Below are 13,845 nucleotides of genomic sequence, written 5' to 3' on the forward strand. Positions count from 1 at the left end.
CCTATTACTCAAAAGAAACCAAAACAAAACTCTCAAGTCTTCGGATAACCACACCTTTTTTTCCTTTTAAAGTGGGGCTCAACCGTCTCCATAAAATAATTCTTAGAGACCGATGACTTGAGCTAAACTAGTAATCATCATTAGTCCTCACTCCACATTGTCATTACACAGAAATACCATTAGGGGCTAATGCACTTTCATGTGGCATAGAAGGTGGCTGGGAGGAGATGCTCTGGTCGTCTGGCGGTGGTGAAGGGGGCGGCCTGACTTTATGGAGGAAAAATAAGTGAGGTGCATCCATGCATCCGCTGAGGCAAGACCGCGAGAGGAGACAGTTGCATGGTCACACGGGAGGATTGCAGGTGCATGCGGGGAAAAGGTCTCCCGCCTATCCACCTAGGATTAAGCAGCGAGACAGGGCGAGGAATCAGGAACGAGAGTTGGGAGGGTGGATGAGTGTGTGCGGTGCGTGCGATGGCGTGATGGAATTTGGGCGACACAGACTGGGGGTCTTACAAGCAAGGTTTTTTAATTTTAGACAATGACATCTAGGTCCCACATGTTAGAGTATATTAGTACATGGGTACGTGGATATGCAGGTATGGTTTCTACCTCCCGTATCTGCACTACCTGATGGGTGAGGTTTTCTCATTTATTTAGCCATGGGTATTTTTTTCCATACCCTTGCCCTAATAGGTTTCTCCCCCCTGTGGCTAGCGGTTCCCCATTGCCATGTTGACACAAGGGTAGGATTGCGGTGAAAATATGAATTTGAGGTGTAGGGATTTAATAAAGAGGAGTTCCTGGCTTTCCATCCACCTACCACATGGAATCACCCAACACTTCTTTCTTCTTTCTTGCCTTATCCCTCTTTCTCTATGTGGTAGGTGGATGGAGTGAGGTGAAGTGGGATGGAAGTGGCTCACAAGGATGAACAATGATGAATGAAACAGATTGTTGTAGCCATGAAAGGGTATGAGAAGATACTAGGGGCGGAAGCATAGGTACTTAGGTAGTAAACTAACAAAACTATCAAGACAATTCAAATAAATTTGAACGAGCAGGGCAATGTTCAGGAACCATAAGAAATACAGTACTCAAAAGTACCAACTGAAAGTTGACCGACATTTCCAAACAAAAAATGCAGCACTTTTTGCGGAGATAGAATGGCTACCGTAGTAAACCGAGCAGTTGTTGGAATGAGAATTTGTAGAAAGTGTTGAGTCACAACTAGGAAGTTCCGTCTGAAAAGAAAGAGAGGTACCCAAGTTCTACTGTGACCAGTAGTTAGTGGAGAAGCAAACCGACACGGCTCGGAAGTGCCGAAGAAAAATGATGTGCTCAAAAGTGCCATAGCAAACAAAGGACGTGTAAGGAGGATTTGACTCGGCAGTTCTGGAACAACATAAGCGGTGGCTCCGAATTGTTGAAACTAGGTTTCTTCCCTGAATATGAATAACCCTAAGAGGGTTGATAGTGTAGGAAGATAAATTTTCGGAGGTACAAGGCTCTTAGAGAAACCCATACAAAGTGATGGCCATGGAGTAGAATTTGGAGGATTTTGGCTTAGGAACTGTTCTTGGAGTTCAAACATAGTATTTGCTTATGCCCCACTTCATAGTATGGTTGTTCTATACTCAATGTGAATCTTGGATTCACTAAAAACCTTGAAAGTACATACTAAGAACTTGATGAGGACAACAACTAGATACATTTTGTGGGGGCCACCAATGATGTGCCACTTATAGCCAAACATGATAGTAGATAGTAAGATTATATGCTATACATGAAATAAGCTCAATAAGTATCATGTTTATGTCAGGTATAGTATATAGAAGATAAGAGTGGCGATAAGACCAATTATCATTAGAGAATACATAAACACTGACGATCAACTCTTTCTGATACAAGAGTTGATTGTCATACAACACTTTTTGATGAAAATGCGCACTTCTAATGATAAGAACTTGATGAGGACAATCAAGTCTTCTTGATGCACGAAGATAAGCATGGCGGTTATTAGAAAACACGAAAATACTGCTTCCCACACGCTTTCAGGTTTGCACTCTAAATCCAGGCCATCTTCCGAGTTCAGATATGTTTCCATCTCTTTAATGACAGCCGCTGCAAAATGAGAACCGAAGTGGTGTCAATGAAATGAACATTTTCGATCAATTACACTTCTTATATCTGAGTAAGTACGGAAAAACAAAGACATCTGATCAGTGGTTGATCATTGATCAGACGTCCATTTTACTGACTGGCACGAAATATAGTTCGACATTAGAGCAAAAGAGAAGAGATTTCAGTACCGAACCAATCAAACTCCTCTTGTGCATCATGGCCGCCGCCCGAATACTTGGGCCGGCTCTCCAAGTTCATCAGCGTGTTGTAGGCGTGCTTGATCTTCAGAAACTTCTCCTGAGCATTCGCCTACATTGAACCAGGAGCTTGTCAGCAAAATCTCCATCAGGAAACAGTACTGAAGCTAGTTCCATCGCTGAATCCTGCTGCTTGGATGGGAAGAGGAGGGGAGCACCGCACCTCCTTGTTGACGTCCGGGTGGTACTTGAGCGCAAGGCGCCGGTACGCGCGCTTGATCTCGGCAGGCGACGCCAACGGCGCCACGCCCAGCACCTCGTACAGGGACTCCCTCCTCCGCCTGCCTCCGCTGGCGCCCGCGCGGACCCGCACGCTCGCCCGCCGCGCCAACCGACCGGAGCTGGAGCCGGACCGGTGGAGAGTGAGAGGAGGCGCCGGGCCCGGAGCAGACGCGAGGCGGCGTGAGAGAGGGAGGACATGCTGGGCGGCGACGGCGGAGACCTGCACCGACAGCGCCATTGCAATGGGGTTGCGAGGCTCGCGGCGAGCGCGTCCTCCGCCGTTCAGATCGACCGGCACTGAGGATCCAACGGCCGCTGTTATAAGCTGATGATTAGCAACCTCTCGATGTGTCAGCACCTTCCTTACTACTTTTACGCAAACTGTAATTTTAGCCGCCGAAGTATAGATCCTGTTTATTTAAGGACACAAAATACAAGATCCTGTTTTAAATAGAGAAAAGCATATTTACCATGCACGGGATATCCCATGCATGGTGCCAGGGCCGGCCCTGGGGGGGGGGGGGGCGCCCCGGGCCCCCAAGATGCAGGGCCCACTCTCAGGTTTGCAAGTAGCCCATGGCTTCGGCTGAAAAAAAATCAATTTTTTCTAGGAAAGAAAACGAATCTGGATCGTAGCATGGCTTCAGTCCTTTTGCGTGTACGTATACAACTTGATATGGCAACCATGCATGCACGCACGCAGGCGAAGGATGAATTTCCCCTCGCGCCGAGCGCCCTTGTCATCTCCTGATCATCGCCTGATCTAGCGCCCTCACCTCGCCTTGTCACCGCACAGCAGCAGGCAGGAGCAAAGGACAAGAGCGAACAAGGTCTGCTTACATTGGATCAGATCGTCAGAATCTCAGTTGATTTTTAAATCCATGATCTACAGCTCAAAGGTAACCCCTCTGGTAGTCCCTAGTCCCTGGTTCCCGAATTTGCTTTTTGTTAATTGAAGTCGATGCCGAGAATTGCTTTTTGATAATCCAATCATTGGATAAGGTTAGTGTGCTGAAAACTGCACTATCCGTGCTTAATCTCGAGATGACACAAAAATCAACTTTCTAATGGTCGTTGATTGTATTTCAATCGAAACCAGTTTGCTCAGTTTGGATTCATGGTTGCCGAGGTATCACCAGAACGGTGTTGTTTTACAAGTATTTTCAAAGTTTAGCGGATACTGTTTTCGTGACTTTTAGCATATTTCTATTTCACAAGAACTAGTCAATATCCAGGTATGATCAGTTTTTGATTACAACATGAAATACGGACATAGCTTCATGTTAAATATCCTGATTTGCTTCTTTTTATCATTTCATAAAATGGATCACCGATCTGTAGCCTAGAAATTTGTATATGACGTGCTTTGGAGTTCAAATTAGAGGGAGAATCTAAGCTATGCTTTCATATTTACCTAATGATAATTAATGGGCTAGCTGCAGGAGATATTTACACATATGTATTAGGATGTTCAAGAGCCGAGGTCAAATTATACACTAGTATTTTATGTTTATATTAAAGGGCCCCGTGTTTTACTTTCACCCCGGGCCCCTGAAATGTCAGGAACGGCCCTGCATGGTTCAGCCCTTGATCTAGTTGGAGATTTGGTTATATGCATATGCGTGCCCACTTCCTCCATCAATGCTGGCAGCTTTTCCTGTAGCTACCTTTGTGCGGTCTATGCCATGTTCTACCCACCCATGTTTTTTCCATCTTATTTTCAAGTTTGAATGCATTTTATCTTTTGAACTGAGAGTCTAGTTCATAAATGTTTTGAATATTTGTGTAAAACTTTATGTGACAAAGTGATGCACTCTAGAACATGAAAAACCCTACTATAACTTCATAAGAATACATGTTAAATTCAAACTCGTAATATTATTTTTTAAACAAATTTACCAAGTGCTACCAAGATCCCTGACATTGGGACGCAATAAATTCTTATGTAACATTTCGATACATTATGCTAGACAAATGTCTATAATTTTGTGTGGTTTCATTAAGTCTCATCATGTTTTAAGATTCAAAAATCATTTTTCTGGAAATACATTCAACAATGGTCTCATTAAATAGCTCTTGTCGCCAAGAACCCAAATATGCAAAGATATCAAAATTCACACTTTTGACCCAAAAGATATATGAAAATGAAAATCAAATGAAAAAGAATGGAGAAGTTGAGTGAAAAGAGAGAAGTGGAATGAGATGTACTGTGTATAGTACACAACAACAGTGTGTGTCGGAAAGATGCATGCACGGAATATCCCGTGCATGGTAGAAAATCCGTCCTCATTTTAAATATGCAAGACTAGCGTGTGAATTATCGTCATGAACATTTTCTCTCTTTTTCCAAGAATTTTTTTGATCTATTCATCATTGAATAAGTACTCGGCTTATTTGAGATACTTCCTTTTCTCCTCTTATCATGCAACTTCGCATCAATGTTGTATGCGCGACCGTGATTGTGTCCTTATAAACACAGAGACGCACATCTTATTCCTATAAGCATCTTCGAGAGACTGAACCGACATATCATTTTAAGATTGACGAAGTCACCACGGATGTCTTGTAGTCAACAGGAACGTCTTCTTTCACTGAAAGTGCATCGCCGGAAAATTTGAAATAAATACAGAAAAATATGAACACCATTACTCTCTGGTGGGCTGGTGATATCATTGTCCTTCTAACCATCCAACCACATGTTTGTTTCTAGTCCCGCTGGTTAGTGGCTCATGTTTCTTGTCGCCCGTCTCTCGCAATGGGTTTGCATTGTGCGTGGGGTAGCCCCCAACTCTCATATGTCTCTTCTCGCTTCTGTCGAGATTTCTTCATCTTCGTCGTTCCACACTGCATGCCACACGTTGTGCACGCCAGGTGCTTCTTACATCCCGTGCCCGGTTCCTCCAGCTTCCATGGTGGTTTTGCCGCTCGTTGGCGCTCTGTTTGCTTCGTCCGCCAACGTGTCGTTTGCTTCTCCGACTGACTAAAGTTCGGACTTGGTTTCGCTTTTGCCTATTCCTGATCTGACGTCCTTGCTCGTCGTTCCTTTTCGTATTTCCAGCTACTCGGGGATCTACTATGTTCTTTGGTTGTGCCTGTTCTTCACGCTTGTTCTTGCCGCAAACTAAGATTCGGGTCTGTTTTTTGTCTTGCCTATGCCCGGTCTGCTATAACTGCTCACCGTCCCCTTGATGGTTTGCAAGTGCACAAAGTACAGTTCTAGCTTTTTCGAAGTAAGAGTATGGATCCCACAGAGAGCACAAGAAATGGTATTTGACTCTCGTTGAGGTTTACGGGTATGTGACCACAAGTTAATTACAATCCAAGGCAAAGAGGAAATGAACCAGCTAGTTCTCACAATGACATTGTCAAATGATCTCTGCATGTAAAAGTTGGAAAAGAAGACGAACCAGCTAAGGCCGGGTAAGTTGAAGCCAGACTAGTTCAATCATTTTATATGGGAGGAGCTTGTCCGGATTTCGTCCTCAAGAAATTTGGGAAAAGCATGGCCAAAACTCCAAACAAGCTCGGGGGCTACTGACGGTGTACTGAACCGAGGGTGGCTTGTCGATGGGCCGGCCTTAGGTCCCAACAAGACAAGGTGTGGCCAGAGCCCCTCGTCCCACAAGAAGCCCTCAATCCGGAAGTGTCTTCATCTTGGCATGCAAGTCAAGAAGCCCTCGTACCGATCAGGGCTCCAGGCCAGTTAGCAAACCAAGTAACCCTAGGACTCGCCCCCCTTTATAAGGTGATACCTTAGGATAGTTCAGGGCATTGACATCAAGTCACAGTCTCGATAGCAACATCTCCATAGATATTGTAACCCCCTCACACGAGGCGTTCCCCCCATCAATCAAAAACTAAAGCAGGAGTAGGGTGTTACCTCCAAGATGAGGGTCCAAACCTAGGTTAAACCCCCCATGTGTGATCCCTTCTGGTACTTCCGGTCATGCGCACCACCCTATCAAGATTGCTGGCGGTTTTCCGTACAGTCAGCCTCATCTTGTCATTAGATGTTATCTTGATGTTGACCCTGTTCTTGCGTGAATATTCTTTGACAACCTTCCTAAGTAGCTCAACACTCTAGAACACTTGCCCAGATGGAATAGGACATAGAATATCATCATCCCTAAATGCTTTGAATTTCATCTTAACTCCATCTTCATCAGACTTTGGCCTGTGTAGCTCATCATCTTTTGAATCCTCTGCATGTTCTTCATTCCTTTTCTCTTCTTCATCAAAGAAATCGTTGACATACAAATCATCATCTCCTTTTGAGATGGCATAGTCATTGTCTGCAATTTCTGCATTGTAGTTAATGCCACTGTCATCATCTGATGATTCTGTTGCGTCTCCACTGTCATTCACATCTCCAGTCTCATCACCATACTTAGCACTGTTAGCAACATCCATATCAGCCACTCTCTTGCCTTTCTTCTTCAGTAATGTAGCTGCACACATGAACTTTGCTTCCTCTACTATAGGCCTAGCCACTTTTATAGGTTTGGACTATGCTCCCACAGCTCCAAGCTTAAGAGAGCTAACGATAGGAGGTAATTTTATAATTGGAAATCTCACAACATTATCAAGATCCCTAATGGTTTCATCATGGACCAGGTATATATCCATGAAGTGATGCCTAAAGGTCACAAAGGCCCTCATATTGCCATAAGGATCATTTATTTCTTTAAGTCCATTAGTTTTTACTTGTAGACCAGGCATACGGTAATACATTTTCATCCTTCCCACCTCATAACCTGTCTCCTCTATTAGATCATCCACAACCGATGGTCACCAAGTCATCTTGTCTATGTGAACATACCAAAGTCTCTAGCCACCATACTTCTTATGTCTACCATTCTCCATGTAAATTCTCCCTGCCATGTCTGAACAGACAGATATGGGTTATCTTCATATGTGCATATATACAACATCCCAACGTAAATGTATTGCATTAATGCAACATCCAGAGTACATAATTAAACATCATAAACAAAAAGCCCCAAATTTACACCCTCCCCTAACCGACCAGTCCAAAACCCTATCGCAACATCAAGATTTTGTCATGCTAAATCAAAGTGAATATATTATAGCAATGCAATACTAAAGAACGACAACATCACATGATTTGGACCTCAATGTCCCTATATTTAAATCCTACCAAAACCCCACTCCAAACCCTAGCACGGAACCCCGATTTTGACATGGTACATGCTCAAAATCGATTGACTATGGCAATGCGACACCAAACATGGATGACGCCACATGATTTCGAGCAGAAAAGGGTGGATCATTGGGCACTTACCATTGGGTGGTGGTTCATTCTCCGGGTGACAAACAACAGGGGCCATCGGTTACTAGCGTCTCCTTCAACCCACCTGCCTCTGACGAACAGGCATTGCCCGAGCCTTCCTCCAGACAAAACATCTCGTCGCCAATCAAGCCGCCGGTGGTTGATCAAGTCCACCACTTACTCCCCCCTAACCCCTTATCTTCCCGCCTCAACCGCGATCGAAATGAGAGAGGGAGAGGCTAGGAAGATTGACGAAAAATTGTACACTAAGGTACAGGGAGCTTTTATGACCCCCACCCCCCCCCCCCCCCCCCCCCCCCCCCCCCCCCCAACACACACACACACACACTTTTGTCACATTGTCGGTCAAGTGGTCAAACTGTATGCCACGTAAGGCGTAATACGAAGCCAAACCGTACGCGGTGACCGTCTCTGTTCACTGATGTAACGTTCATGACCATTATCAAGGTATTCATAAGTCCGGTGACCGATGTCAAGTTTGGGGATGAGTCCAGCGACCGTAGGTGAATTTCACTCCCAACTAGGGTAATGGAGGTCCACTTTCAGTCTCCGCTTTTTGATGATTGGTGACAAAGCCATTGAGTATAGCATGAGATAATTACAAAAACAATGCATCAAGAAGAGATGATTGACATACAAATTGAGCTCCCCCTATTTGTGTTTTTTTTTAAGATTTGCTTTAGAAATGCAAATGCACACATCCTTAGAAGTGTGAGAACATCCAAGTATATAACAAACATATCTAAGTGCATTATGTGAGAAGGTAGATAAGCATGGGAGGCGGATTTGTGGTCTATGTGGACATCTACACCTTATATGGAAAAAAATAGTAATTCAACAAAAAATTAAAAAAATCCTGAAAATATTTTTGAAATAAACTTCACCTTTTATTGTACCCGTGAGAAAAAAAATCCACAAAAAGAAAATATCCCTTTGACTTCTTTTCAAAAAAGACAAATTTTTGGCTAAAATAGTGTGAATAGTGACCTATAATAGCAAATTAATTTTGACTTTTTTGCTGTGAAGTCAACTTTTATTTTTTTCGTGAAAATTTATATACTAGTGCAAAGGTAAGTCAAGTTTTTTGTCAAAATAGTTCTTACCTATTTTGAGTTTTTATTAAAATATTAAAAAAAACCCATATAGGGTGCATATACAACCAGGAACACAAGTGTATTCTCACATCCTTAAAAGTGTGAGAACATCCAAGTATATATAACAAACATATCTAAGTGCATTATGTGAGAACGTAGATAAGCATGGATATAATTAGAGAGTACGCAAACACTTGTTCCCACAGGCCTTCAGGTTTCCAGTCTAAATCCAGGTCATCATCCGAGTCCTGATATTGATATGCTTCCATGCTTTTAATGATAGCCGCTACAAAATGAGAACCGGAGCGGTGTCAGCGAAATGAACACTTTTCGATCAATCACGCTTGTTTACGTCTGAATAAGTATCTTATTTACTTGCAGATTCAAAGAAAGAAGACTGCAATGGAACCTTAAATCTACAAGTACAGTAGTTTCTTGGCAGAAAACTTCAATGAGATGCCCATCTCAGTGAGTATAACAAAACATGGTTTGTTGGAGCAGAAGAGAAGAGAGGAGATGTCAGTACCGAGCCAATCGAACTCCTCTTCTGCATCGGCGTACTTGGACCGGCCCTCCGAGCTCATCAGCGTGTTGTAGGCGTGCTTGATCCTCAGGAACTTGGCCTGAGCATTCGCCTGCATTGAACCAGGAGGTTGGTCAGCAAAATCTCCATTGGGGTAGCAGTACTGAAGCTAGTTCCATCGCTGAATCCTGCTGCTTGGATGGGAGCACCGCACCTCCTTGTTGACGTCCGGGTGGTACTTGAGCGCGAGGCGCCGGTACGCGCGCTTGATCTCCGCGGGCGACGCCGACGGCGCCACGCCCAGCACCTCGTACGGGGACTCCCTCCTCCGCTCGCCTCCGCCGCCGGCGCCCGCGCGGACCCGCACGCTCGCCCGCCGCGTCCACCGGGGGTAGACGGAGCCGGAGCGGAGGAGGGGCAGGAGAGGAGGCGCCGTACTTGGAGCAGACGTGAGCCGGCGCGAGGGAGGGTGGAGGAGACGCGGGGCGACGGCGGCCTGCGCCGACAGCGCCATTTCCAATGGGGTTGCGGGGCTCGCTTCGGGCGCGTCCTCCGCCGTTGAGATCGACCGGCGCAGAGGATCCAACGGCCGCGCTACATTGGTGATCGTTGTGCCAAAAGACTACGACAAACTAGCTGCAACACACCGCGGTTCAGACTATGAACGTCTTCCAAATTCATCATTGGACAACTACTCGACTTATTTGAGATACAACAAAATCCTATTTTAAATATGCAGGACTCTCATGTGACTTATCATCATGAACATCAAGATAACAATAATACTTGTAATAATTATGGGTGATTTATCTTGTAATAATTCTGGGTGATTTAGCATCATAATATCTCTGGATTTTTTTTCCAGCAACCTTGAGAGGGAAAACCATCTCTTCAGGGAGTTGGATTACGATTGCTATCTCGATTTGATTAAAAAAAACGGTGAGAATCTTGTACTGGAAACTTCATTTCACTCAGTTGAGCAAAAGGATTATCTTTTGGCTGAACTTTCGATAAGGAGTCAATTTTGTCAAAAAAACACCCACAAACACAATGACCCATCTCAACAACTTGCGCAAAACGGTCAAGGATCGTGCTAGGCTACCAGTTAGTACCACTAGTCTAGCAAACCAAAGAGCAGCAGCTGAATCCATCTGTACATCATACCAAACACATCAGCAGAAACGAGAGCGATGCCATCTTTCACCGGTCTGAAATCCCAGTCCCTTGGTCAAGCACACCAGCAAAAAGAACTGAATGGTCACAGGTAAGCTGGTGCAGCTGCGACGCCATGCACCGATGGCACAGCCTGTGTGGTCGCTGGGGCGGGCGGCCAGTTGTCATCATCGATCGCCGGCGCTGCTCCTTCAGCACTGCGCTGTGGGGTTCCTCCGGCTGCACCCTCGCTGCCTGGAGCGTACCCATGGTGCCTGACGAGCTGCAGGTTCGTCGCGGCTGCTTCATGTGGTGGTGCACCATAGGCAGCTCTGAAACACAACAACGTACGAGGCAAAAGTACAAACCCATCAATTATTTGTGCATGTAGCCACAAGGAAAAACACATGCCTCGTACAAACCCATCAATTATTTGTGCATGTAGCCACAAGGAAAAACACATGAATAAATGGGCAGTTCCAACACGCAAAGTATGTATCTATATCCACATTGTCCCTGCAAGTAGTTTCTTTTTGGAACTATCTAGACTAGCTGAACAATGCGGTTTCGAGACATCAACGGGCCGACATTTGACGGATGTATACAGATTGTTTTGTAAAATGATTTCTTCGCATGTAGCAGATATTAGGAAAGAGGAAAGTACTAGGACCAATCGGTGGCTACCATACATACCTCCCAGAAGTAGTTTCCTGGTAATGAGATTTCACAGCATCATATCGATATGGATCATTCCGATTAGCAGCATAGTAGGGATCAGAGGAATAGGCAGGGTCTGTAACATGTTCTGGCACAGGGTGTTGGGCTTGCGCATAGTGATATTGCAAAGGAGGCGCTTGGGCGTAGTGGTAGGTGGCAGGAGGTGGACCATATGCTTGATAACCTGCTTGATACGGATACGCAGTTGGGGTCGCATAGTAAGCAGGTGTTGTGTATTGAGCAGTCACAGGAAGGTGAGAATCTGGGCGTGGGTAAGGTTGATTTGGCACCAGATGAGCAGCTGGAGTAGGAGCAAAAGTGCTTGGGTGATGCACATAAGAAGTTGGCTGTGTTGGGTATGAAGCTGAAGGAGGCAGAAAAGCAGCAGATTGAGCGGGATGCCTGTTGTCAACATAATGCAGGGGTGGTGCCTCTGGCACTGGCAGTGAAGTAACTGGACGGAACAATGCTCTCAGTTTCTCAACCTACAACAGAATTACCAAAAACATTGAAAATTCAGTGCAGGTAAATGCATGATATAGTTCACAGCTAAGGACTGATAAAATTAAGACAGAACAGAAAGATGGGAGGATAAACGCATTGCAAAGATAAGTTCAGTTCTTCAAAGTTAAACCATAGTGAATACAGATTACATAATAATCCCTATCAATCTCGACTTGCTTCTACATGTGTTTACACTTTACACCGTAACAGCAAGTACTGAAGTAAGGGTGGAAACTACTGTTCAAAGTTCAAACTAGGCACAGCAAGATGTGAATTGACTAATTTGATACTTTGCTGTATGCAAAAGACCATACATAAGCGAAAATGAGTGTTCATCTGGCAGACTGCCTGAAGTTAGAACCTCTTTGTACAGGAGTTAAGAAAGATTCAGCACAGTTCGTTTCACCTCTCCTCAAGTGTACAAAACATAAATAAACACTGGTTCCCACTTACTTGCGTAAAGGTAAGTTCAGGCCAAAATTTCCCACGGGAATAATTCTCTCTTATGGCATTTCTTATGCTACTCTCTAGGATAGGCATGAAATCACCATCAATCACAAATTTGACCTGCACATAGCAGAAGAACACTAAACACTCAGTTTATGAACAATAATAATAATGTATAGCTAACCTATGAAGTTGATTGCTGGATGTCACTGGAAACTAAAGAGCATAATATGAGCCAAGATGAATCAAATTTCAGAAAATTAAAATAGTCACGACTCCTTTGGGAGATAACGGACTTACAAAATACGTATCATTAATAGCACTGGAAATGAGTTTTCACCATGCGTAAAAGAAAGTGCGGCAAAGTTCATTGCCAAAGCCAGTAGTAAATTACAAAATTAGTTTACGACTGATTAAGAGGGACCGACAGTGGGCGACCCAAAATGCTTGTATGGCTGGAGAATGAAACATTACTGTTCTAACTTGTAACTAATGTATTTCAGGTTCTCCCTGTATGCTACAAGCATCAGTCCTTGAGTTGACTCCCAACTTTTCATCAATCATCGCATCGTAAACTTGTGATAGTGGCTTAATTACTTGGTGAAAAGTGAAAACTCTTCTCTTTCTTTAATATCCTGTCTAAAAAAGGGGGACCTGGTGATTTGCCACTGAAATGTGGCACCAGGACCCACATTTCAGTGACACATGGAGCCGTAAATCCTCAAGCTCCATTCTTTCTTTAGGGTGGAAAGATTCATACGCGCACAATGAACCATGATTCCCAGCATACTCCACCCACTAATACCAAACTCCAGACCTTATGAGCACGAATCGCCAGGGGACGGGGACGGGGGCGGTACCTGGGCAGGGTAGCGGCCCTGGAAGGCGGCGGGCTCGAGGGCGAGGCCGCCGTCGGAGTCGGCGCGGTAGGGCCCGTAGAGGTGCTTGGCGTGGAAGTCGTATAGGAAGAGCGCGGCGCCGCGCCTGATCCGGGAGACGGCGTCCAGCCTCCCCCGCGGCAGGCCCAGCACCCTGTACCTGAAGCACTCGGGCCTGGTCTCGCCGCTGCACATGAAGATGTACCCCGCCGGCAGCGGCGAGGCGCCTTCAGGGGGGTCCGCCGCCGGCTGAGGCCCCGGGCTCTTGCGCGGCGGAGGGGGGGAGGCGTCCGTCGCCATGGACGCGGAGCAGGGGAGAGCGGCCTAGGGCTTCGCTCCTGTGCCGATTTTTTCTTTGGTGGAGTTCGTCCGGGGAGAGGAATGGACTGGAGCGGAGTGGGATTGGTGAGCGCAGGTGACGGCGAACCAAGTCAAAGTGCTTGACTAGGTTGACGCGTGTCACTCGAGACTCGAGAGGCAGTATTCAGAGTTTCAAAGGATAACTTGGAGGTGTTTCATCCACGAGTGCAAGATAACTTGCTGGAACTCGGCCCCAAGAACTCTTGGCCCCGCCTCGCTCCCCCGCGGGCGACCCGGGCGCCCCAAACCTAGCCGC

At 45.4% G+C, this 13,845-nt stretch overlaps 3 protein-coding genes across 3 annotated transcripts; all 3 read right to left on the bottom strand.

Annotated features, from left to right (window-relative positions):
- Positions 1–1,891: 1,891 nt before the first annotated feature.
- LOC125507531 (dnaJ homolog subfamily B member 12-like) lies at positions 1,892–2,912 on the bottom strand. Its single transcript, XM_048672084.1, has 3 exons — positions 2,545–2,912; positions 2,313–2,433; positions 1,892–2,124 (listed from the first exon to the last, which is right to left on the bottom strand). The coding sequence occupies exons 1-3, from the start codon at positions 2,839–2,841 to the stop codon at positions 1,892–1,894; spliced, it is 651 nt and encodes a 216-aa protein (XP_048528041.1). The 5' UTR covers positions 2,842–2,912.
- A 6,120-nt stretch (positions 2,913–9,032) lies between these two features.
- Positions 9,033–10,383, bottom strand: LOC125511202 (chaperone protein dnaJ 39-like). Its single transcript, XM_048676521.1, has 3 exons — positions 9,746–10,383; positions 9,535–9,643; positions 9,033–9,294 (listed from the first exon to the last, which is right to left on the bottom strand). Exons 1-3 carry the CDS (start codon positions 10,043–10,045, stop codon positions 9,152–9,154), a joined length of 552 nt encoding a protein of 183 aa, XP_048532478.1. The 5' UTR covers positions 10,046–10,383; the 3' UTR covers positions 9,033–9,151.
- Positions 10,384–10,482: 99 nt separating this feature from the next.
- Positions 10,483–13,639, bottom strand: LOC125511201. The gene is made up of 4 exons (XM_048676520.1): positions 13,212–13,639; positions 12,358–12,471; positions 11,377–11,885; positions 10,483–11,015 (listed from the first exon to the last, which is right to left on the bottom strand). Exons 1-4 carry the CDS (start codon positions 13,527–13,529, stop codon positions 10,790–10,792), a joined length of 1,167 nt encoding a protein of 388 aa, XP_048532477.1. The 5' UTR covers positions 13,530–13,639; the 3' UTR covers positions 10,483–10,789.
- Between the last annotated feature and the right edge of the window lie 206 nt (positions 13,640–13,845).

The sequence above is a fragment of the Triticum urartu genome, chromosome 5 (genome assembly GCF_003073215.2).
Source record: "Triticum urartu cultivar G1812 chromosome 5, Tu2.1, whole genome shotgun sequence".
Classification (NCBI taxonomy): domain Eukaryota; kingdom Viridiplantae; phylum Streptophyta; class Magnoliopsida; order Poales; family Poaceae; genus Triticum; species Triticum urartu.

Bases quoted from the DNA above. Each gene is read 5' to 3' on its own strand.
- LOC125511202 (XM_048676521.1), bottom strand. From the start codon at position 10,045: ATGGCGCTGTCGGCGCAGGCCGCCGTCGCCCCGCGTCTCCTCCACCCT. The intron at 9,644-9,745 runs GTGCGGTGCTCC...GGTTCAATGCAG, and splicing joins ACCCGGACGTCAACAAGGAG to GCGAATGCTCAGGCCAAGTT. The intron at 9,295-9,534 runs GTACTGACATCT...CTCATTTTGTAG, and splicing joins AGAGGAGTTCGATTGGCTCG to CGGCTATCATTAAAAGCATG.
- LOC125507531 (XM_048672084.1), bottom strand. From the start codon at position 2,841: ATGGCGCTGTCGGTGCAGGTCTCCGCCGTCGCCGCCCAGCATGTCCTC. The intron at 2,434-2,544 runs GTGCGGTGCTCC...GGTTCAATGTAG, and splicing joins ACCCGGACGTCAACAAGGAG to GCGAATGCTCAGGAGAAGTT. The intron at 2,125-2,312 runs GTACTGAAATCT...CTCATTTTGCAG, and splicing joins AGAGGAGTTTGATTGGTTCG to CGGCTGTCATTAAAGAGATG.
- LOC125511201 (XM_048676520.1), bottom strand. From the start codon at position 13,529: ATGGCGACGGACGCCTCCCCCCCTCCGCCGCGCAAGAGCCCGGGGCCT. The intron at 12,472-13,211 runs GTACCGCCCCCG...TGCTATGTGCAG, and splicing joins AGGGCCGCTACCCTGCCCAG to GTCAAATTTGTGATTGATGG. The intron at 11,886-12,357 runs GTAAGTGGGAAC...ATTCTGTTGTAG, and splicing joins CTGAACTTACCTTTACGCAA to GTTGAGAAACTGAGAGCATT.